This window comes from Typha latifolia, chromosome 12 (genome assembly GCF_019914945.1).
Source record: "Typha latifolia isolate L0001 chromosome 12, TyphaL0001v2, whole genome shotgun sequence".
NCBI lineage: Eukaryota > Viridiplantae > Streptophyta > Magnoliopsida > Poales > Typhaceae > Typha > Typha latifolia.
In genome coordinates this window covers 10096016-10116914 of record NC_133097.1, presented here as the reverse complement: position 1 = coordinate 10116914, position 20899 = coordinate 10096016, and the positions used below count along the sequence as shown (strand labels likewise).

The window sequence follows — 20899 nt, the reverse complement described above, 5'->3', positions numbered from 1 at the left end:
CAAAACAGGGCATTATCCTTGCAATGCCGTCCAAAGGTTCTCCAACTTCCGAACTGGGGCTCTCTCCTCTTCTTCTTGCTGATTTCTTGGAGTAAAACCTTGCTGACTGCTACTACTGCCACTTTCCATTATTAGAAAAGATAAAAGATAAATATATACTACGAGTAGACCAGAGGTTACAACTAACAAACTCCTACGGATAATTTATCTAACACCACCCTGCCCCTGTAGAAGATATTTATCGTTTCAGAAAAATATTTCCTAATTTAAAATAACTCATGTGTCTAAATACCCCTCATTTGAGCTCAAAGGATGGTTCCCATTTTTATTTTTTATTTGGGTGATTTTTTTTTTGCTTTTCAAAATTTTCCTTTTTTTTTATAAAAATATATCCTTTTTATCAACGTCATTGTCGGTATTTGTTAGAGAGAAACATAGTCTAAGATGCTAATTATAAGATAGCATCTCCTAGTTATGAGCCAAACCGTACACCGTACTCTTAGTACATTTTGAGGTATTCTTAGCATTTCCTCTATTATTGGTAGATAATTTGTTTACAAAAAAAATAAAAAATCTTATATGATATTTAACCTTTAGATTCGGATCACATTTTGGCTAGAAAAAATTGAGGAGTTTTTACTTGGCAATTTTTCGTTTGCAGGCTTTGGTTGTGTGTTGTGTGCCTTTTCTTTTCCTCCGTTTTCATAAGATAAGTAGGCTCTCGCTCTACAAATCGTCGCCGGTTTTCATACAAGACCGCAGTTCGAGGAACTCGGCAGTTAAACACCTTCACTACCGACTTTAACGGAATCCCATAACCGCCACAGTTTCATAAATTAAAGATGCTACTTATTTCATCTTACTTTTCTTTCATTCTTTCTCATTTCATAAGCCCAATTCTAGTTCTTTATTGTTGGGCCCCTTGAGAAGGTTATTTGAAGAAAGAACGCATATATGATAGTGATCTCAAACTAGTAATCTCTTGGGGAGGGCTAAATGAAGAAAGAGCAGATGAATGATACTAATGTTAAAATAGCCAGAGAGAGGAAAGATCATGTAAAGTCCTCTGAGGGCTGCATATAAATGTCCATAATCAAAAGATACAAAAGGCTAATCCAACTCAAAAGTAGATCCAGGCTTGAACATGTCCTACAAAATCTGCATAATATTCGCTTGTCGGTTGGATGTCGGCCACCCTTATTGTTTCTATCATGAAAGTTTATTTACTGCATTACCAGGTTTGCTGACCCAAATCTGTAATCAAGAATATTTTACTGAACTCTTCACCATGCTGACATAAAGCAATATTATTAGATGCAACAGCCGAAGTGATCAAGTTTCTGTAAGAAATTTTCTATGTAGTGTGTACTATGGATGTACTTGTGCTATGTAAGCTGAGCAAGTGTAGTTTGGAAGGAAGACCATGACATCCATTTGCTTGTGTTAGATGTTCTGATTGCATGCTGATCAAACCGCTAGTAGAAGTTCTTCAGACTCCTTAACGATTCTTCAACAAAATCACAAAAATTAGATGTGTATGAATACCATTAATGTAATCCTTAGAATAAAGTTGATTTCAACAATTGAAGTAGAAATATGGGAGCTTATGATGTTCCGATCTGAATAAATAAAAGCTTGCTAAGTTTCTTTAAGACTCTCTCACTGCACAACATGTCACTGCTACCTATTCGTAATCTTCTCCTTTTCTATCTTGTTCAAATTTTCCAGAAGCTGCCAATGGCTGAAATCTGCAAAATTAAGAACTTCACCAAAATCCTTTTATTGATCAAAGAGGAGCAGAACAAATGTAAAGAATGTAAGAACAATAACTATCACGAATTAAATTACTTTCTTCGTGTACTCATTCGAGTTCTAATTGGTAGGATGTTATGGTAGTACTATTTACATTGTTAACAGCAGCAAGAATCAGAATACTTGAGACCTAAAATTCTAAACCAGATCTAGAGAACATAATGAACTGTTTGAAACATTGTGTTGAAAAATGAAATCCAGAGAAGTAGATTGCTAAACTTCTGAACTCAGGAAGGCTATTCATCTGAACTATCTTAAAGGCCTGTTAGAACTTATAAGAAGTTAAGAGAGTATGACAAGTATAAATAGTCGAAAAGTACAATACTGTCATATGTAATTATATATAATAAGGTGAAAAAGAATATAAAAGGTTGTCAATCAATCAATAATTACCTAGCATGAGAAAAACAATTAAGAAGAATATTCTGAGTAAAAGATATTACTCAACGATACCTAGGGGAACGTGATATTGGCACGGCTCAATCAAAGAGCAGAGCTCCGGGCTTTGGAGCAAAACTTTCTAATTGAACCGGACCAATATCTCGTTCTTTTAACTAATATAAACTCAAGCCACCGCACCAAAAGCATAAATTTCACAGAACTAAAAAAAAAAAACCAGAAACAAACAAATAGACAAGCTTAAAAGAACCTAATACATCATCTAACCAGACATGTTTGGGCTCAACAAGGATGGATTTGACATGCCGAAGAAGGCAAGAATGTGTGGTTAATAGATCTATAGAGAGAGAGAGAGAGAGAGAGAGAGAGAGAGAGAGAGAGAGAGAAGGGTTTTCCAAGAAAGAGGAATGGGTCACTCAGAGGACAGGAGGAGTTGTAGGGTTCTTTAATAGAATGTTGTGGAGAGGCAGTTGTGGTGTGTGGAGGTGAGGAGGGCATTGAATTGAGCCAACAACCAAGCAAGGAGGAGGTTGGAATATTTATTGAAGATTGAAACAATGAGATGCCGCGAGAGGATTTGATTCCCGGAGGAATTTATTGTGGCATTAATGCTATCAAGCATGGGATGTTGGCTTTGGAAATTTCTTCTTCTTCTTCTTCTTTTTGTTTTTGGCTTTTTGAAATTTTGGCGGGGATGTGGTGCATATAAGACCCATAATATAACTGTAGTAACTGCTACAACAGAACTATATAATGTCCTTTGTCTCCTCTTGATACATTAATACAGCTAACTAGTTATGTGCAATTGGTATGTATAATTGATGAGCTTGTCTGAAATATTTCTACGTGATTAATTTCTTATAGTTCTCCCCGTATTGTCCAATCCACATCACACACCGTTGTATATGATACAGATATGTCAAAGGATTCATAACTAGTGTGGAAGGAAAAGGATAACAAGCGTACTACAATTACTTCCATTCTTTCTTTACTATGATAATTTTACTGCCAAGAAACACTGCATACGTCTCTACATCTTAGAAGACCCACTACTGGGATTTGCAAAATGGCCCTCTATGCATATTTTTATGAGATTACCAAATGCCCATTTCCTTACTAAAATGTGTATAAATCTCTTCAATTCATAGACAGTTTATAAATATGCCAGTGTTTTAAAATATGAAATAATTACAATTAGATTCCTCAAATCATTGCACATCTTTAAAATAAACCCCGTTGCGTTTTACCCCTCAACTATATAAAACCTTTTTTTTTTTCATTAGTCATCCATTTTAACTGTTTTGTTAAACATACCAGGTTTTCCTATTACTCATTATTCCAAGTTAGAGGCAGTTGGTTAAAGAGGCTCACAACATTCTTCTCATATTTGAATCGTATCAGTATTTAATAGAATATCATCAAATCATCAGTTCTTCTTTTAAAAAAAAAATATTCCCAAGTTAGAAATAAATCAGTCGACTGCATATCTGGTGATCGATACAGTGTTGTCTTCCACCTTAACTTATGAAAACATTTGACGATCTCAACGTTCTTGATTTCAAAAATCCAAGATACAACAGAATAAAAAAAGGACGACGGCTGGATTTGGCACAGATAAGAAAGTTCATGGCCTGAGTCAGAATAACAAGAACGCATCAAACCACTAGAAAGAGACACCATAACCACATGAAGGAAGAAAGAAAGAAAGAAAGAAAAGGATGCAAGTATCAAAAGTCCACCTAAGATCACATTATAATTGCATGCCGTTACATAGGCATGCTCTTTTTATTACATGCCATTGTTCTGTCACACGATAAGCAGTTCTTCGAACACTCAGATCATGCCTCTAGCTCCTTGAGGAAATCGGAGTGATCAACCAGCACCTGCAATGCAACAGATTGCATTAGCCACATATAGCAAGTGCTGGATTATTGATTCGTTACATAATGTTTACAAAGATTCAACCAAAAACAAATGTTGGATCAGTAGTTCCCAACTTAGTGCACAATAATTAGTCGAAATTCAGACATAGAAAGCCTTTCTCAAGCATGGTTTGACTAGGAGTTCCACAGATGCTCAATATAATCTCATTCACATTTATGTTACTGGTGCACAACTTGCCTTGAAAGATGCCAAGAAATTGAACTACAAATTAAATAAAATTACATTCGCCAGGGCTTACCACTTTCCAGCCATCTGGATCAAGAAAAGAGGTAATCTTTGTATTGATCCCTGGAATAGGTCCTGGCTGTCGTGTAATTTTTCCTCCCAGCTCCTTGGTAACCAGATCAACGACTTGACCACTTTTATAAACATCTTCAGTGCTAATAGCAACCTAGAGATGGATGCAAACAATATTAGGACCAATTGTCAAAAGCAATCAATTACTGGTAAAAGCATTGCAATAGAACCTGAGCATATGCATTGCCCTTGGTGTATTCCGTGACCCCATAGTTATATGTCAATTCCAGAACAGTTGTCTCATACTCGTCTGCATAACCCATCATGGCAATAGTATACTGTACAAGTGATCAAAGAAGAGATTGAGCGTATGCAAAAATCTAATGTTAAAACTTAGGAGGGTCTGTATTACATATTCCACTGGAGATATAGTTAGAACTAAAGTAACTTGTAAGAATGAAATATTCATTTGACATCATGGTAAGTAGCTCCATCGGTAAGTGACTGAGCACACATATCACCCAGACGATGACATGCATTACCTTATAATTAGGGTTGTCCTTCGTCCTCAGTAACTTCATCCCACAGGCCTGCACAAGGTACATATACCAAGAAAATTAGTGGATAATTGCGCTAATCAAGCAAGCATACAAAAGAGGGTGAGAAGAAGGAAACTAATAATTCTGGCAATGATTGTAATATCAAATAGCCAAAGAAGTAGCTAAACCTCAATCCTCAAGTATATATGTATGTGTTTGCTTGCATGCATGAGGAACATATAACATGCATGGTACTCTATACCTTTATGCCACTCTAATTCTAAACACAGAACTAAATACAATAAAAAAACTTGTTGCATGGTTGCATCTTAACCAATACAAAAAGTTCAGACACGGGTAATATTTTATGAGAGAGCAAATCTGAACTGCATATGGATAAGATGCTGAAGAATAATCAATAAACTACTTGTTCTATATATTATAATGGGCTTAGTATTATTGCATGCTGTCCTTTCTAGTAAGCCTGCGATGGTAATTCAACTTACCAAGCATTCAACGGATGTCCCATTATATATAAAAAATAAAATATTACAACACAGAAAAATTTAGACTTTACAGCTATGAGACAGAAATCAAACAATATATATTGACTAATATAAGATACCTTTTCATAGAACTTGATTGAACGCTCAAGGTCTCCTACACGAAGCATAACTTGGCAAAGAGGTTCAGATGTTGGACCCCTCTGGATAAGCTCAAACAGATAACCATCGGGGTCTTGCACAAAGGCAATAACTGTTGTCCCTCCTTTAACTGGACCAGGTTCACGAGTGACTTTTCCACCCTTAGCCTTGATGTCCTCAACCAGTTTATAGACCTATGATTTCATCACAGCTTCCATGTAAGCACATAAATGTAGCATTAGCAAAGAAGAACCATGACCTCTAATTTAAGATAAAAAAATACACACATCTTCTGTTGCAATAGCAAAATGTCCAAACCCAGTGCCAATGTCGTACTTGTCAACTCCATAATCTACACATTGAGGCGGACAATTCAAATACATGCAAAAATGCATAGAGAATCAAAAACATGCATAAATATGCAGATAATTCAGAGACGCATATAAATTCATGAGCTTGCTCAACACTGCCATGTATCAATTATGTATACCAATCTGCAAAGTCTTTCCCTTCACATTTAAATTGAGATTCCTCTGTTTCAAGCAGAAAATTATATGCACTTATGAAGCTTAATACTAAATAATTGGCTTCAAAATTATGATGCGCTATAGAAGCTATAAGAGAAATAGAAATTTATTTGCTGACACAAAAATCATTAGAAAAGATAGATACATACTATTATACAAAATGAGAGTTGTCTGATCCAAGAATGAGAAATGACATTATAATACCAAGAGTTGGCTTCAAGATGACACTATAAGAGGTCTAGAAGAATAACTGAAACTTATCCCATGACAAATAAACTGTTAAATGAGGAGCTAGATACATACTATATGTCAATTCTACAACAAAATGAGAGTCTTCTGGTCCAAAACCAAGAAATGCATTTGAGTATTTCTCCTCAGGAATATCTCTTTTCCTCAGCAGTTTCATTCCCAGGCACTCTGTGTAAAATCTAATAAAGATAAAATCATACAGTTAGCACCAAAACACCATTTTAGGTAGATGTATACATTTGAAATTGTATTTATCTTCATTGAGATAGTACTTTATAGTGCGATCCAAATCCCCAACACGATAAACAGCATGTAGGAACCGCCGCTTGTCCTTTTGAGCCCATTCAAGCACATTCTCCGTGGAAACTGTTTCAGCTTCTGTTGATGCCATACCTATATGTGTTTGTGCACACAATCTGTAAAAAGAACTAGACCAAAATAAAGAGAGATACATAGGAAATTAACTAGGCTAGAAAAACTTCCAGAAGTTTTGATATCATTATTCATTAGTATGATTTGACTAGTTGAACCCTTCTAGTGAAATTTTCAGTTAAAAAACTTGAAACAACTCATATGTCCCTTCCGCAGAATCCAAATTGCAGCAACACTGACTGCAACATAGGGCATCGATGATTTGTTTTCCCTTTTAACTAGTGGAACATAAATCAGGTTCCCCGAACTGCGTCTCACAAGCAATGATTATTTATTAGAAACTATTGTAAAATGTAGCAGAACCATTTATGCTTGAGTGGGGTGATGAGGCTTCAAACAGAAGCCTAGCAGCAAGCAAAAGGGCAAACAAGATCAACGGGAAGCAAGAGAGCAGACTTGCCATTCTAAATCAACAACAGGTTTAATAAGGCATGGGAAAAGGGCTTCAGACGGGTTTAAACACTGGCCCATGGAACTGGCTCTACTAGCAAAAATTTTACAAAAATGAATGAAAATACGAATTACATAGCAATTGTTTGACCTTATAATACATCTAATACTTGATGAAGCGAGCCGGATCACTAAAAATATCCAGATTAAACTAAAAATTTGCAGCACCCAATTCCAAAACAAATGGGAATCACAAGTCAGAGCGACACTATTTCCGTATACGTCGGTACTTCAAAACGTCAACTACTTCACAGATCCAACCATAGCAAATCCTACAATAAATTTTTACTAATCGAGTTTTCCTGATCTCCAGACACCAATTTCTACCATTCTCTCGACTTCGTCACAGTATAAACAGAGGCAAAAAAGAGCTACTCCGAAGCTAAAAACATATTGCAAAATTCGATCAAAGAAACGAAAGGAAGGATTAAAAAAGGAGCAAAGCGAGCGCGAATTACCAAAAAGATGGGAGCTCTGATGAGTTGCGCACCTATCCACTCGAGCGAGTTATATAGACAAGGGTCGGGTGGGCAACAAGCAAAAGAAGGTTCGAGTTGTTACTAATTTTAGGAGAATTATTATTGTTTGATAGGTTTTTATTTTTTTTTAGCAAAACACCGCCTATATTATGCAAAAGATAGTATTTTTCATTATTAATAAATGAGCTCCGGAAGCCAATGAGATTCCGCCAAGTATTCGCGTGTATTAAATTCCTGAATTATTGTATGCAGGGAATTTGCTTGGAAGGCAGGATGCCACGTTCGAGCGGCTTATTGTGTTTTTCATAAATATCCAGCGATCGATCGGTTAAACAACTCACTTCCCAGGAACAATGGAGGATATAAACAAATCGGTCCAGGTTCAAGCTTGGCACGCTGTGCTTCTAAGCCTTCTGCAATTTGATGTAGACTATACTAAATTTTTATCAGCTAGAAAAATAGACAAAGAATATTCTACATCATTGGCATCTCTCTTTCTGCACTTTTCCTAAAGTATTTTGCTTCACCAAGACAAGCATTATTGCAGTAAAAATTTGTGGTTCTCATATTTGGTTTGGCTCCATCAAATCTTGAAGGACATTTATCTCTCTCTCTCTCTGTCTCAACTCACAGGGACATGGCTTTGTATGAGTGTTATCAGCTCAGGAACACCAAAAAAGCATCAATTATAATGCTGGGACCATGGAGATGCTCGTTTCGGTTAGCTTCCATGGATAAAGTGACACAATTACACTGACCTCCACTGATACAGTGGGAGATAGGTGGCCCCATTTTTGATATAGTGCAAATTAATAGCTATGACAACTTTCTTTTAGATTATGACAAAAGTATACAATTGCGTTCTTTAAAGAATAAAATATACAATTTGCCTCTTATGTTGTCGAGAAAACCAGACAACTTGCACTGTATGTATCAGATTGTCAAACCGCAGTTCTATTCGGTATTCACAGGCTTATTCGAGCACACAGCATCAGAAACAAAATTATGATGCATCAATTAGGGTTCCTTTTATAGGTTGAAATCTGAGATATCCAATCTGAAATATCTATCAACTAAAAGAAAGTTCTAAAATCTTGGTGCTGGCTTTTTAGGCAACTCTGTATTCTTTGACACCTCTGGCATTTTTTTCGACACCAGAAATCTTCTTCTTGTATTTCGTCCGTCTCTTCTCCAATGCACTCATGTGAGCCTTAAGGACCGTTGCATAAGATAGCTTGGAGTTTTTGGTGATCCTTTGCAGACAACTGGAAGATGATACATTTCCAAAAATCAGGTAAGATAATTCAGACTTCAATAAAAAAAGATATGACACAAATCTTAAGAAAAGCATCCCCAGCATGAGCTTTCAATTAAATGGAATATGATCGTAAGGCATCAGATTGTTGATATCTAGCTAGAACAATCAGAGCCAGTAAACTTAAAAAGAATAACATTATACATGCACAAAAGCCAAATAGAGCATTCTCTTAGAGAACCACAACTCTCCACAAGCTTGCCCAGCTTGATGAGGTGATGTGATCATCACTATAGCAGGTTCAAAGATGGAAAACATAGATTATTCCTCGTAGATAGAGGTCAAATGATGTTCGAACCTAATTACCTAAGTCAATTTTTTCAGAACAGAGCACAGATGGACCAGGACTTTTCAGGAGAATCATCCTGCAGTTCTTTTGAGCACTGATCCCCTCCATTTAACGACATTAGGATCTTACTAAACTGAAATATTATTTGGAGCTTGCCAATTAATTTCTCTCAGGAAAATTAAAAAACCTGTTAAATATAACTATAACATTCTAAAGAATTAGACTACTAGACATCAGACAACCAAAATATATCTCATGAGAACAAAAGAAGAAATCTAAAGAACAAAGCCTCTCTAGTTAAATCTCATCTATGATTAGAATTCCATTTCACCGTGAGTTGTCAACAGAACTCCGAACATTGGGCAAGGCCAACTACCGCCTACCTGGCATTGATTTGTAACTTTGTATACATAGAAGAGGTACATGCTCAATATCAAGTTACAGTCTATGCAAACATAATTACCCACAAAATATTGTGTATTGGATTGATAAAATAAAGAGAACTCAAAAACAAATTCATCTGATCTGCAAGCATACCGAAGTGGAGATGGTCTTCTTGCCATCGGTAGCACGAACAAGAGATGGGTACTCAACAGTTTCATCAGCAGTTTCCATCTTCTTCCTACGTGCCTTACTCTTCATAGATGCTAGCAAATCAACAATGCCAACATCAAATGGGATCCATGGCAAAGAATTATTTTGGCATTGGAGAACAGAGGAAGAACTCACATCGCGTGAGGGTGACCCACGGTTCCACACAGATCCCTTCTCTGTGCTCCCCTTATAGATGCTTGTAAGCTCATTCAGAAACCGATCTGGCAGAGAAAAACCTGATTGTTAACAAAGAAGGAACGGAGATATGTAAGTAATGTTGGATTTCTTGCAACAAATTGAAAAGAAATACCAAACAGCAGCCTTGTGTTCCACCATTGGCATCAAACAATGAAATTAATTCAAACCAAGGTAATAACTGGAACAAATCAAACAAGAATCTCAGCAAGTGGAAGCAAAAAGATCAACGAACCGGGATAGGAAGTGTAATTGGGTATAAAAGAAACGAGAAAGAACAAGAAAGTGGAGATCAATTACCCTCTCTGGAAGGTGATAGTCGGGGTTTTCTTCTAGGGTTCCTGGATCGCGTATTAGGCTCGGCATTGGGGCGAGAGGAATTTGAGCGCAAAGTCTCGGGACCTCGATAATTCCTTCGTAAGGCTTCGCTGGTATCGGTACTCCAAGGGAAGTCGGCATATTAAGTTCAAAACGACGAATCCTATTCGAAGCATTTCGTACTGCAAAAGAAGTCTGCAAGCTGTAGATAGACGCATAATTCAGTGCCGACTTCAAGAGGAAAGGGGGTTTGCTTGCAATAATCTCATAGGTGGTGAAAGAAATTTTATTAGGACGTTAGATTCCGAGATCCGAAGTTAAAATTCGTTCTTCTTAAAATCGGTTCAGGCATCACCCATCCATGCAGGACGACCATTTCCAATATAAACTAGCTAGATAACCTATGGAGAAGCATCATCTAATATCTAATCTAAGAAGAAGCTCTCTCTCTCTCTCTCTCTCTCTCTCTCTCTCTCTCTCTCTTGTTTTGTTTTGATAAATCAAGAAAGCTATTTTATATCAAGAAGAAGATAACACTTTCATCAGAAATAATAAGTTCATTATAATCAACAGCATGAAGGAGCTGTCATAACTTCTCAATCTGAACATTCAGATACTACGATTTATAAGAAACAACTGAGAAACAAGAGAGATGCGAATCCTGCGTTTCTCCATAGCATAATAAATCCAGGAAATAAAAAACAGTCAATCAAAATCTCTACATCCAACCAAGATCTCGTAGAAGAAACAATGAAGGTTACCGTAAATGCTTTTAATGTGCTTCACAGGAACTTTATACGATATAAAATATGCACGGTATTGTTCATTCCATTACTAATGGAGAAAAGTAAACTTTCATTAACATGATGCATGATTACAATGTTGTACAGACTAAACTTTCTTGACTTGCAATACAGAAAAATCAAAATAGAAGAGACTAACATCACAAAAAGAAAAAAAAATAGAGATGACAAGTTCCACGGAGATATGCTTGCCACTTTATTGTGCTCAGGAGTACAAGTCATCTATACACACATTCGATATAAGGCAACGCATTCACTTCTTCCTCCACACTGTGATGACTCTGGTATATCATCTTCTAGAAAGCCGAGCCGAGAAGCTCTTCATTTTAGGTACTCCAGAAAACTGTAAATTGGCATCTGATGTAGCAGAATGAACACATTTCTAGTCATATTTGATAGACTACTAGAAACGTGCATAGTTTCAACATTCATCCTCAACCACATCACTTCCTATAAGCAAGGACCATGTACAACTTTGTCAAACATAAAATGATGACAACAAGGCAACTCAAAATATTGAAGAGGAGAAAATAGTTGTACAAAAGCAAGGAGGAGGATGAGGGGGGTTGAGGTAAAAAAGAAGATATCATCTGTTCATATTTCTCCACTTGTCCTTCAAATCAACCTGTACATTAGAATAAGTTGTATTAAAATTGCAATGAACAAAAGAATGGAACAATTCCGAGTAAAATACAGACATACCTCTGTTCTCTCTTCAAATACATTGGCATAACTTTTTAAAATTACTTTCCAGTTACCTCTACCATGCCTTCACATAAAACAAGAGGAACATGACATTAAGATAAGAAGCCCATAATGATTCAAAATGATCTACATCTTCAAATAAGGTAAACACATTCTAAGCTAGTCGAGGCTTTAATCGCAAGTTATTGAGACCAGCAGAGATAACATCTCATGGAAAGTTTGCATAAATAGTACAATGTCAGCAAGAATTCTAAATGAACCATCAGGAAGAGTGCAAAGTTCATACTCTTGTACAGCTTTCCTCAAAGCATCTTCTTCCTGCAAGCTCCACCTCTTTGTTTTTCTTCGTTTAGGAACCTTTTTATGATCAACTACCCTCAATGGGGAAACTGTCCTTCTCTTTGGACTAGGTAAACAAGGTTTCTTTAATGGTGATCCCGACTTATCTGACGCAGACTCAATAGAGTCATCCCACTACAGTTCACAGAAAAGGAGAATCCAATTTGTTCAATGCAATCTCTTGTTGATAAAATTTAAGATGCAGAAGTCATGAGTATCCACATTTGACAAGGAAGAACTATGTCAAGCTATTATACTGTAAAGTAAACAAATTCATAGAGCTACAAGTCATCAGTAAATGACCTCATAAGTATGGGCAGTTGGATTCCAATCCATAAGACTAGGCAATGGTGATCCACTATGATCCTTATCCTGCTCGATGTGTACATTAGGGCCCTCAGCAGAAGGTGTTTTTGCAGATTTCTCCATGTCATGCACCTGTCCTTCCAGATCACTCACCATGACTGGAGTTGCTTTCGAAGCCTCCTCCACATCATGCACCTGAACGTCCACCTCCACCCTATCTTGATCATCTCTCGTATCCTTCCGCCCATTTGTGGTTTCCTCCAATCCAACAATGTTACCTCTCAGGGCATTCTCTGCATCATCAATAGTATTATCATCTCCGCCAACTTCATCACCATCTTCAACAGCAGGAAGCCCTCCGGCACCATTTATTCGTTGATGAGTTTCACCCAATCTTCTACTTAACATCTCAGATGCCGTTGCTATTGCGGCTTGAAGAGGATCCTCTACCACCTTATGCAGATCAGCAGAGCTTGATTTAAGTGCATTCTTCACTTTATCAACTTCCGGGGTCGGCAACAGATCAATTTTTTCACCAGTAAAATGTGCAACCTGCTTGGGTAGATCAACCTTTTCACCAGTCGAATGTGCAACCTGCCCAGGCAGATCAGCACTTTCACCAGTAGAATGTGCAAACTTCCCAGTCGTGCATCTTCCACTATCCTTCACATTTCTTATAGTTTTTCCCACTAAATAATCACAAAATTAGACAATTACATCAAAAACCTAGAACAGACATCAGAAAATGCGAAAGGAAATAAATTCTGCTCGTGAATTACGATCATAGAGCAACACAAGACTGACTTTTTATCGATAGGAATCAAATTTTATCGTAATTACGCTAGTAGAGCATAAGCTAGAAAGAAAAGAAAGAATATTAGCGAATAAGTTGTACCAATTTGCCGTAGACGGGACCTCTCATCGCCTTCAACCTCATTCCAGACCTTATTCTTCCCTTCCCCGGCGAGGGCTTTGGCAGCGATCTCGAGGAACGGCGGGCCCAAGTCCTCGAACTGCTGCTTCAAGAGAAGCCCAACGGACTCCAATGCCGTTCTCTTGGTATCCTTCGCCAGGATCTTCTCCTTAGACGAGGGATGCACCACCGCCTCCATCAACTCCTCCCCGTTATAAATAAGTTGGTCCGAGACGAGCGCGGAGGCCTCGGGGGATTTCTTCAGGTCGAGGATGCGGGAGCACCAGAGGTTCCCGGCGGCGCGGGGGAAATCGGGGGCTGAGGCGGTGAGGTGGGCGGCGACGGCCGCGTAGGCGGCGGCGAAGGGGGAAGGAGCGGGGTGGGGGAGGGGGAGGAAGGAGTGGAGGAGTTCGATGGTGTCGAGAGTGGAGCGGGAGATGGAGCGGTAGGAGATGTCAGAGGCGAGGCGGCGGAGGAGGATGACGCGGAGGAGGCGGATGGGAAGGGGGGAGGGAAGGGGGAGGGAGAGGAGGAGAGATTTGGCGAGGTGGTCACCGGTGGTCGGCTGCCGGAGGAGGAACTCCAGGATCCAGCAAGCCAAGTCCGGATCCGCCATGATTTCGAACCGGGAAGAATGAGAGGGGTAGTTTTAGACTTTCACCGGAGGTCGAGACTCGAATGGCTGTTCTAATATTGCACTTTAAACCCTGTACTGTTGCTAGGTTTTGATTTTTCGGGGAGGTGAGGTAATAAAAGTAAAATACAGGGAGCGATTAATGAATATCTATAATAGTATAAGGTGTCATTAATAATAAGAGGCACGACGAGGAGTAAATTATAAAATTCCTAAGATTTTAGTAAAGTTATTAAGAATTAAATAGGTGTTTTGTAAGTTTTCCTAAAACAAGGAGTTTTATAATTCATACAGTAGAATATGAATAATAATAAGAGTAAAACACCTAGGGTTTTCCACAAAATTTCGTAGATCTAGTGAATTTTATAACATACACCTCTGCTTTTCTCTATTTGTAAGCTAGGATATGAACAATAAATAAGAAAATGCAGGGTATTTTTTTTCTAAATCTATTGAATTTTATAATTTACACCTTGGCTATCTGGTAGAAATGATAAATAAAAATTGCAGGGTTTCTTCATAAATGTTTTAAATTTTTAATAAATTTTAGAATTGACACCTTGGCTTTTTTTCTTATTTATACATTAGAATATGAATAGTAATAAAAAAGCAGGGCGCTTTCATAAATTTACCTAGAACTATGAAATTTATAATTTACACCTTGGCTTCTCTCTTATTCATACAGTAGAATATGGATGATAATAAAAATAGGAAAACAAATTTACCTAAATCTAATGAATTTTATACATTACACCTTGGCTTTCTCTTATTCATATGATTGATACTAAAAACAAAATACAGTTTCTTTAGGGTGTGTTTAGTAAATTTTCGTAAATCTAAGGACTTTTAGAATTTACTCCTTGGCTTTTCTCTATTCACATAATAAGGCACGAATGACAATAAAAACAAACGATAGGGTGAGATACATAAAGTTTTCAAAATCTAATGCAACTTTATAATTTACACCTTGTCTTTCATAATTTTCATAATACAAAATGTAGAGTGTTTTTTATAACTTTTCCTAAATCTAAATGTATTTTTATAATTTACACCTTAGCTTGCCATAATTTTTATAAATTACCCTTCTAACTCTCGGACGTCAGTCAAATTATATGGGCCAAATTGTAGGCTTCCAGTCTGATCCAACCTAGGCATAGAATATTCCAAACAGGCCGGGCCGGACCCAGTAAGTGGGCCTCCACCACAGCCATTACTTATATTTACAGAAAGAAAAAAAAAAGAGTAAATTAGTCCAACGTTGAGGTCATTTTATCCGGAAAGTATATTTTAGTAGCTTCCCGTCTTCCATCTCATGATCCCCAGTTGCGCTTCTCCTCTGATCTCTCCGGTGTCTCCATCGTCTTCTTCTTCACGTTCCTCGTCCGCTAAGCTGCGGCTCTCCACCCGAAGTACGAGAGAGAATAGGAGAGAAGGAAATCACCTCCTCACCTATCTCCTCCCAGATCTGTTCTTCCCGGCCGGATCGGTCACGTTGGTGACAGGATTTCCTCCCGCTTTCGATTTCGATTAAATCCTAGGGTTTTCTTTGTCGGTGTTATTTCTTCTAATTCTTGATTGCAGTTGAGTTTGAGACTTCCGCTATCTCTAAGTGTCTGGAATTGATTTGGCCGTCTGAATGTAGCAGTAGTTTACGTCGAGAATTTGATTGCAGGACACTTGCAAGTCAAGAATGAGGAGGATGGAAGTAGTAGTGGCTTTCGTGCTTTTTTGTTGACTTCTTATTGGAGTTCTTCATGTGTTATACATCGCGCGGACGGCATGAATATTGTCAAAGGTGTTGCTGATCTTATACGGAGGTCGTCTTCTGGGCAAGGTGGGGAAGGTGCACAAGCTGCACCTTCCGGTAAGTTGTCAGCTCCCTCTCCAAGGATCTGTTTCGGGTATGCACCCTTTTCTTTGAGTTCGAGTTATAGCTGGAATCCATGTTAAATATAATCCTATTATTGGTTATCATTCTTTTTAAAAAAAAAATAAAAAATTCTTCCAGGGATACTGGCGAGGAGGCAGTCTTGAGTACTCTTTGGCAAAGATACGAGAATGCCATTGATAAGGTACTGCAATATTAGTTTAAATTGCAATTGGATTATTTAGGTACGGTCAATTGCAATTACGCTCTACTATTGTTGTAAAGATCATGGATCGCCATGCTGCAGAGGCAAGTGCTCTGACCAGAACCAGGGCTATTCATGACCCTGCCTAACCTGATCAGCTGTCCAGAGTTTTTCTAATCATTGAGTGGCTTTTGATCTTTAGAATCTATTGGAGAGATCAAATTTGTTAAACAGATAATAAGGGTTGCGGAGGTGGACTATGGGGCAGCTAAGACAAAAGCAGGACTTTTACAGTTCCTTGCTACTGTTGTTTCTATCTCAAATTAGATGATGCATAGATGCATGGTTTATTTACTTGGAAACATCTATAAAATGGAATCATCACAAGTAATGGAAAGTTTGCTCTGTAAATTGGATCAGTACAGAGTCATCAGTTTAATAAACTTAGGGGCGACTCTTGGTGAAATTTCTATGCAAGAAAGTATATAAAGTTTTGAACGAGAATGAGAACCAAATTCTGCAGATGTAGAATATAATACTTTAAGGAAATTCTAATATCTTCCTCTTCCAATTGGAAGGGAATGCCAATGTCTGTTTAAGGAATTGAATCGTTGGAATCATATCCCAATTCTCAGAATTCTGGCACTATCTCTGATGGTTGTCAGATTGACAGCTGATCACAGAGATTGATTCTCTCCCAAGATCCTTCTAGTTTGAGTTTTGCTCTAGCATACCAAGTAACATTGCTACAAAGCTTGGATGATGATATTTTGCGGTATATGTTTTGGTATGTGCCGTTCTCATAGGTTGAGGAATTTAGTAATCGTAAAATTTCATAATTCAAAAGTTTAATATGTGGACAAGACCTAAGGCTAGTTACTGGTATTACAGTCTACCTTCTTAGCAGTTTATTCTCGTGGCACCAGGGAAGAGTCCTCTAGAAATCTTCTTCTTGTTTCATTAGTCTGGGCTTTAGATGCTGGAACAAGTTGTAACTTTTAATCTACAGATCTTGTCCTCGTTTTGAGGCATGATTAACTTTGATCTCAGTTCAAAAATAACTGATCAGTTTTGTAAAATCTGATCATTTCATACTAACTCCATTTGTAATGGAGGAATTCAACTATTTATTTCAAATTTCAACTGTGGGTTTTGATATTTCTCTGCTATATAGAGGATGATCATGAGGAAATGAGCTATGGGGCCAGTCTTTTCGATCCTGACAGAAAAAGAATTAAACTCGTATCAATCAATCTCATTTTTCTTTGATTTAAGAAAATAAGCCTTTTTTTTTTTGTCTTTTCATGGCGATAATAGAACCTATAATTTTCTCTGCAGTTGTTCACTTCTCTGTAGTCTGTCAATCACAATCATATAGGGCCTATAATCTTGTCAGCAATTTATTGCTTCTTACGGTTGATTTCATTCTGAGTTTCTACATGTAGCCAAATGCAATAAAGCTTTTCCTTGATTTTTGAAAATCTGCAAAGCAATAATTGTTCTTCTATTTCTTCAGGATAGTACTCAATTCTTTGAACATATTTAAAGTATTGTTGAGTCCTTGTTTCATTAATTCTTATTCCTTTCTTGGTTATTTATTTTTTAGATAGAAAAGAGGAAATTGTTGCAAGTTTTTCTCCTACACTTTGTACAAACATACGAAAACTGGGAACCACAGCATAATGGCCAGTTAACATCAGAGCAAGCATCAAGATCTGAAGATATACTTATAGGATGCTCTTTGGGGCATCCTTCGGAAGTTATTCTTATTCTAGTACAGGAGATTGCTCGAATATCTTCCATTGTTAGTGAGTGTAAGTGAATCTTATTATTTTTATCCATCTCTTGGAGATGTATATCTTCATTTTCATCTAATTATTAACATCCTGAATTTGTTCAAAGTCCAATATTGTTACAAGCCATTTTGGAATCAAAAGTCAGCTTTAACATTCTAAATTTCTCTTCTGGTTTAGGAGCTAGTTAGCCATACTAATATTATTTTTGTTGGCATTTCCCTTATGATAAGTCAACTGCATATGATTAACTCTTTCTGTGCCTCCTATGGAGGTAATATGAGGACTCATTACTTGATTGATTCTTAGAATAATATTGTATCTTTATGGTTGTATACTTGTATGTTTGAATTGTGCATCTGAATATATTGTGCAGGATATTTAGTGCATATGTATATTCTCTGTCTAGCAAATTCTTCATTGAGCAAATACATGTGCACATTTAGAGCCCATGATAGCATTTCCCTGAAGAAGTATGTCTTTGCCCTTTGGAGCCATGCCATCTTTTATGTGTAGTCATTCATAAAAAATCTAAGACCAACCTTGTATCTATAGTTTAGATTTCTCCTATATTTGATGGCCATAGTGCAGTAGTGCTAATATATCTAAGAGAACCTCTCTTATTCTCTTTATGTTTCAATTAGGGGGAAATAATGCTGGAGAATTCAGTGCTGACCTTTCAGAACAATCAATGTATTTGGAACTGAATGCAGGAGGATTGTATGTTTTGAAATGCTTAATGATCGTAACTCGTTCAATGCACAATTGTAGAGTGTTTAGCTATTATGGAGGTATGCAGAAGGTCACTGCTCTTTTAAAAGGTAACAACACTATCAGTTTCTGCATGGTTTCTGACTGGTTATCAATATGCTAATGCCTGTATATCTGTATTAGTGCAGAATGTCTAACTGCTGTTTATTCTATTCAGCTGCAGTTGTACAGCTCAAGACCTTGACCAGTTCACTTGCTGTCGATGAACAATTATCGAGTTCTAGTGTAGAGAAGACTATGATCATGCAAAAGATACTTGTATATGTTGTTTCAATAATTTCTACATTCATGGATTTGAATCCAATTGCAACCAAAGATTCTCAGTTTATAGATACTGCTAATCAGCTATCTTCAAAGAACAATCTGAATGAAGCTCCTCCTAGCAGGCTAAAGAGAACAATTCCTGATATGGTTCTTTCTTGGCAGCAAAAGGCAGTTATATTAGTTATGGAAGCAGGTGGTGTTAACTGGTTAGTAGGTAAGGTAGGCCCTTCCCAAGTTTATACATATAATTTCACATTTAATATGGATGTCTGTCTGTATGATGCACAAAAAAAATAAAAAAGGTGAAACGTTGTTATACAGCAGCATTTGTTCTTCTTCTAAGAGAAGCAAATCTTACTTCACTATGATAGGATTGAAAGTTCGCTTTTGGTTCTACTTTATTTGTAGATATAGCATTCCATGATTTACATCCAGAGTTTCCAATGGCGTGATATTAACTTGATGATGCATTGGATGGTCTCTGTAAGAACTTGCATATGTAAGGTTCATTATGAGCACCTAAGGATGTAATATTTGACAAGCATTATCATTCTGAGCATATTGCTATCTTACTACTTTCCGCATCAATTGCAATGTGGTTATCTTTCTCCTAAAGCTACACATTTTGTTCCAGAACTTTTACGGGTCATTCGAAGACTTCATTTGAAAGAACAATGGACTGACTTATCGCTCCATTATATCACTCTGGGTGCTCTAAGATCAGTTCTATCTGAAAATACTCGGGCACAGAATCATTTCAGAAGCATTGGAGGACTTGAAGTTTTGTTGGATGGATTAGGAATTCCGTCAAGCAAATTTTCAATTTCAAAGCATTCAGTTGTCTCGGGTGATGAAAGGTAGCCTCCCTAGTTTCTGTTATATAGTGGCATCATTTCAAATTTAGTAAAATCTATATAATTTGTCTCTTTTCCAGTTGCAGACAGATTTTGTCTGGCTAGTATGCAATGCATGATATTGATAATTATTATTGTTATTACTTATTATCTCTGTATCAGTTATAGACGCCCATTAATCTGTGGATTTCACAAACCCATTTTTATGATGAGGTTGTCTCTACTTATGTTTCATCTTGGTTTTGATGGTTGTTTGTGGTTTGCATTTCAATGACTTCTTCTACATGATATTGTCTAAATGATATTGTCTAAATGATATTGAATCTTCTGCCAGATTGTTATAGTGATTTCTGATAATTAACCTCCAGTGGCACATCTATCGACATTCAAAATTTATTTGTGTTGTTTCAATTGAAACTGCTCCTTGGACAACCAAGTCATATTGTTTGATAGATGCTCTCCCCTGCCAGTTGCATGCCAGAATAAAGGAGGTGGTTTGATTTTGGAAGCAGGAGAATTTAAAACTTTTTTTAAGATATTAGGAATAAATACTTACTGATACTCATGATCTTACACGATGAATTGACATGTTCTTGTGTCAAAATTTATATACCATTGGTGATATTTCATCATTTAATCTTAAAGATGTACTTCCAATTTCCTTTAGATGCCTTGCTTTCTATGAACACCTCATCACTGAATGATGAACTTAACCTCCGACAATGAGAAAACACTAAGGTGCAAAAAGTGTATTTCTACAATTGTTGACTCTGCAGGTGACAATATTACTGCATAAATATTTATTTTCACAGATAAAATTTTGTATAAATTTCCTTCTTTGCATATTGTTCTGTTAGGAAATCCAATTGCAATAGTTTTGAGATTTTTTACCATATTTGTTGTACTGTTTCTACATAGTGATATTGCAGTTCTTTTCTTTCTTTTTTTTTACTTGTTCATTCATTAATATTAGAACAGTTGGTTAGGTTTGGTAAATTGACAGAATAAGAGCTTTAGTTGGG

The 20899-nt window shown here is 37.0% G+C and overlaps 3 protein-coding genes and 1 long non-coding RNA gene across 9 annotated transcripts in view; 1 reads left to right on the top strand and 3 right to left on the bottom strand.

Moving 5' to 3' along the window:
• Nucleotides 1–3793: 3793 nt before the first annotated feature.
• Nucleotides 3794–7865, bottom strand: LOC140798611 (lactoylglutathione lyase-like). 2 transcript variants are annotated; one of them, XM_073152532.1, is made up of 9 exons: nt 7692–7865; nt 6624–6744; nt 6406–6530; nt 5863–5927; nt 5557–5769; nt 4935–4982; nt 4623–4730; nt 4394–4546; nt 3794–4094 (listed from the first exon to the last, which is right to left on the bottom strand). In XM_073152532.1, the coding sequence occupies exons 2-9, from the start codon at nt 6740–6742 to the stop codon at nt 4050–4052; spliced, it is 876 nt and encodes a 291-aa protein (XP_073008633.1). In that variant the 5' UTR covers nt 6743–6744; nt 7692–7865; the 3' UTR covers nt 3794–4049. The 2 variants fall into 2 exon arrangements, with proteins under 2 accessions (XP_073008633.1, XP_073008632.1); XM_073152531.1 differs by having other exon boundaries at nt 6624–6767; nt 7692–7858.
• A 662-nt stretch (nt 7866–8527) lies between these two features.
• LOC140799101 (uncharacterized) lies at nt 8528–10565 on the bottom strand. Its single transcript, XR_012110949.1, has 4 exons — nt 10406–10565; nt 10046–10146; nt 9854–9963; nt 8528–8977 (listed from the first exon to the last, which is right to left on the bottom strand). It is a non-coding gene; the product is annotated as an uncharacterized lncRNA (long non-coding RNA).
• A 677-nt stretch (nt 10566–11242) lies between these two features.
• LOC140798410 (uncharacterized) lies at nt 11243–14159 on the bottom strand. The gene is made up of 5 exons (XM_073152223.1): nt 13472–14159; nt 12574–13265; nt 12218–12405; nt 11929–11995; nt 11243–11851 (listed from the first exon to the last, which is right to left on the bottom strand). The coding sequence occupies exons 1-5, from the start codon at nt 14103–14105 to the stop codon at nt 11813–11815; spliced, it is 1620 nt and encodes a 539-aa protein (XP_073008324.1). The 5' UTR covers nt 14106–14159; the 3' UTR covers nt 11243–11812.
• A 1276-nt stretch (nt 14160–15435) lies between these two features.
• Nucleotides 15436–20899, top strand: part of LOC140798574 (BEACH domain-containing protein B) — a 30439-nt gene continuing 24975 nt past the window's right edge. For 2 of the 5 annotated variants that reach the window (XM_073152455.1, XM_073152456.1), the window contains exons 1-7: nt 15436–15703; nt 15796–16024; nt 16132–16195; nt 17802–18009; nt 18633–18809; nt 18917–19237; nt 19658–19880. In XM_073152455.1, the coding sequence (XP_073008556.1) occupies nt 15903–16024; nt 16132–16195; nt 17802–18009; nt 18633–18809; nt 18917–19237; nt 19658–19880 (1115 nt within the window). In that variant the 5' untranslated portion in view covers nt 15436–15703; nt 15796–15902. The remainder of the gene's footprint in view (nt 15704–15795; nt 16025–16131; nt 16196–17801; nt 18010–18632; nt 18810–18916; nt 19238–19657; nt 19881–20899) is intronic. The other 3 variants (XM_073152453.1, XM_073152451.1, XM_073152454.1) reach the window with 2 other exon arrangements.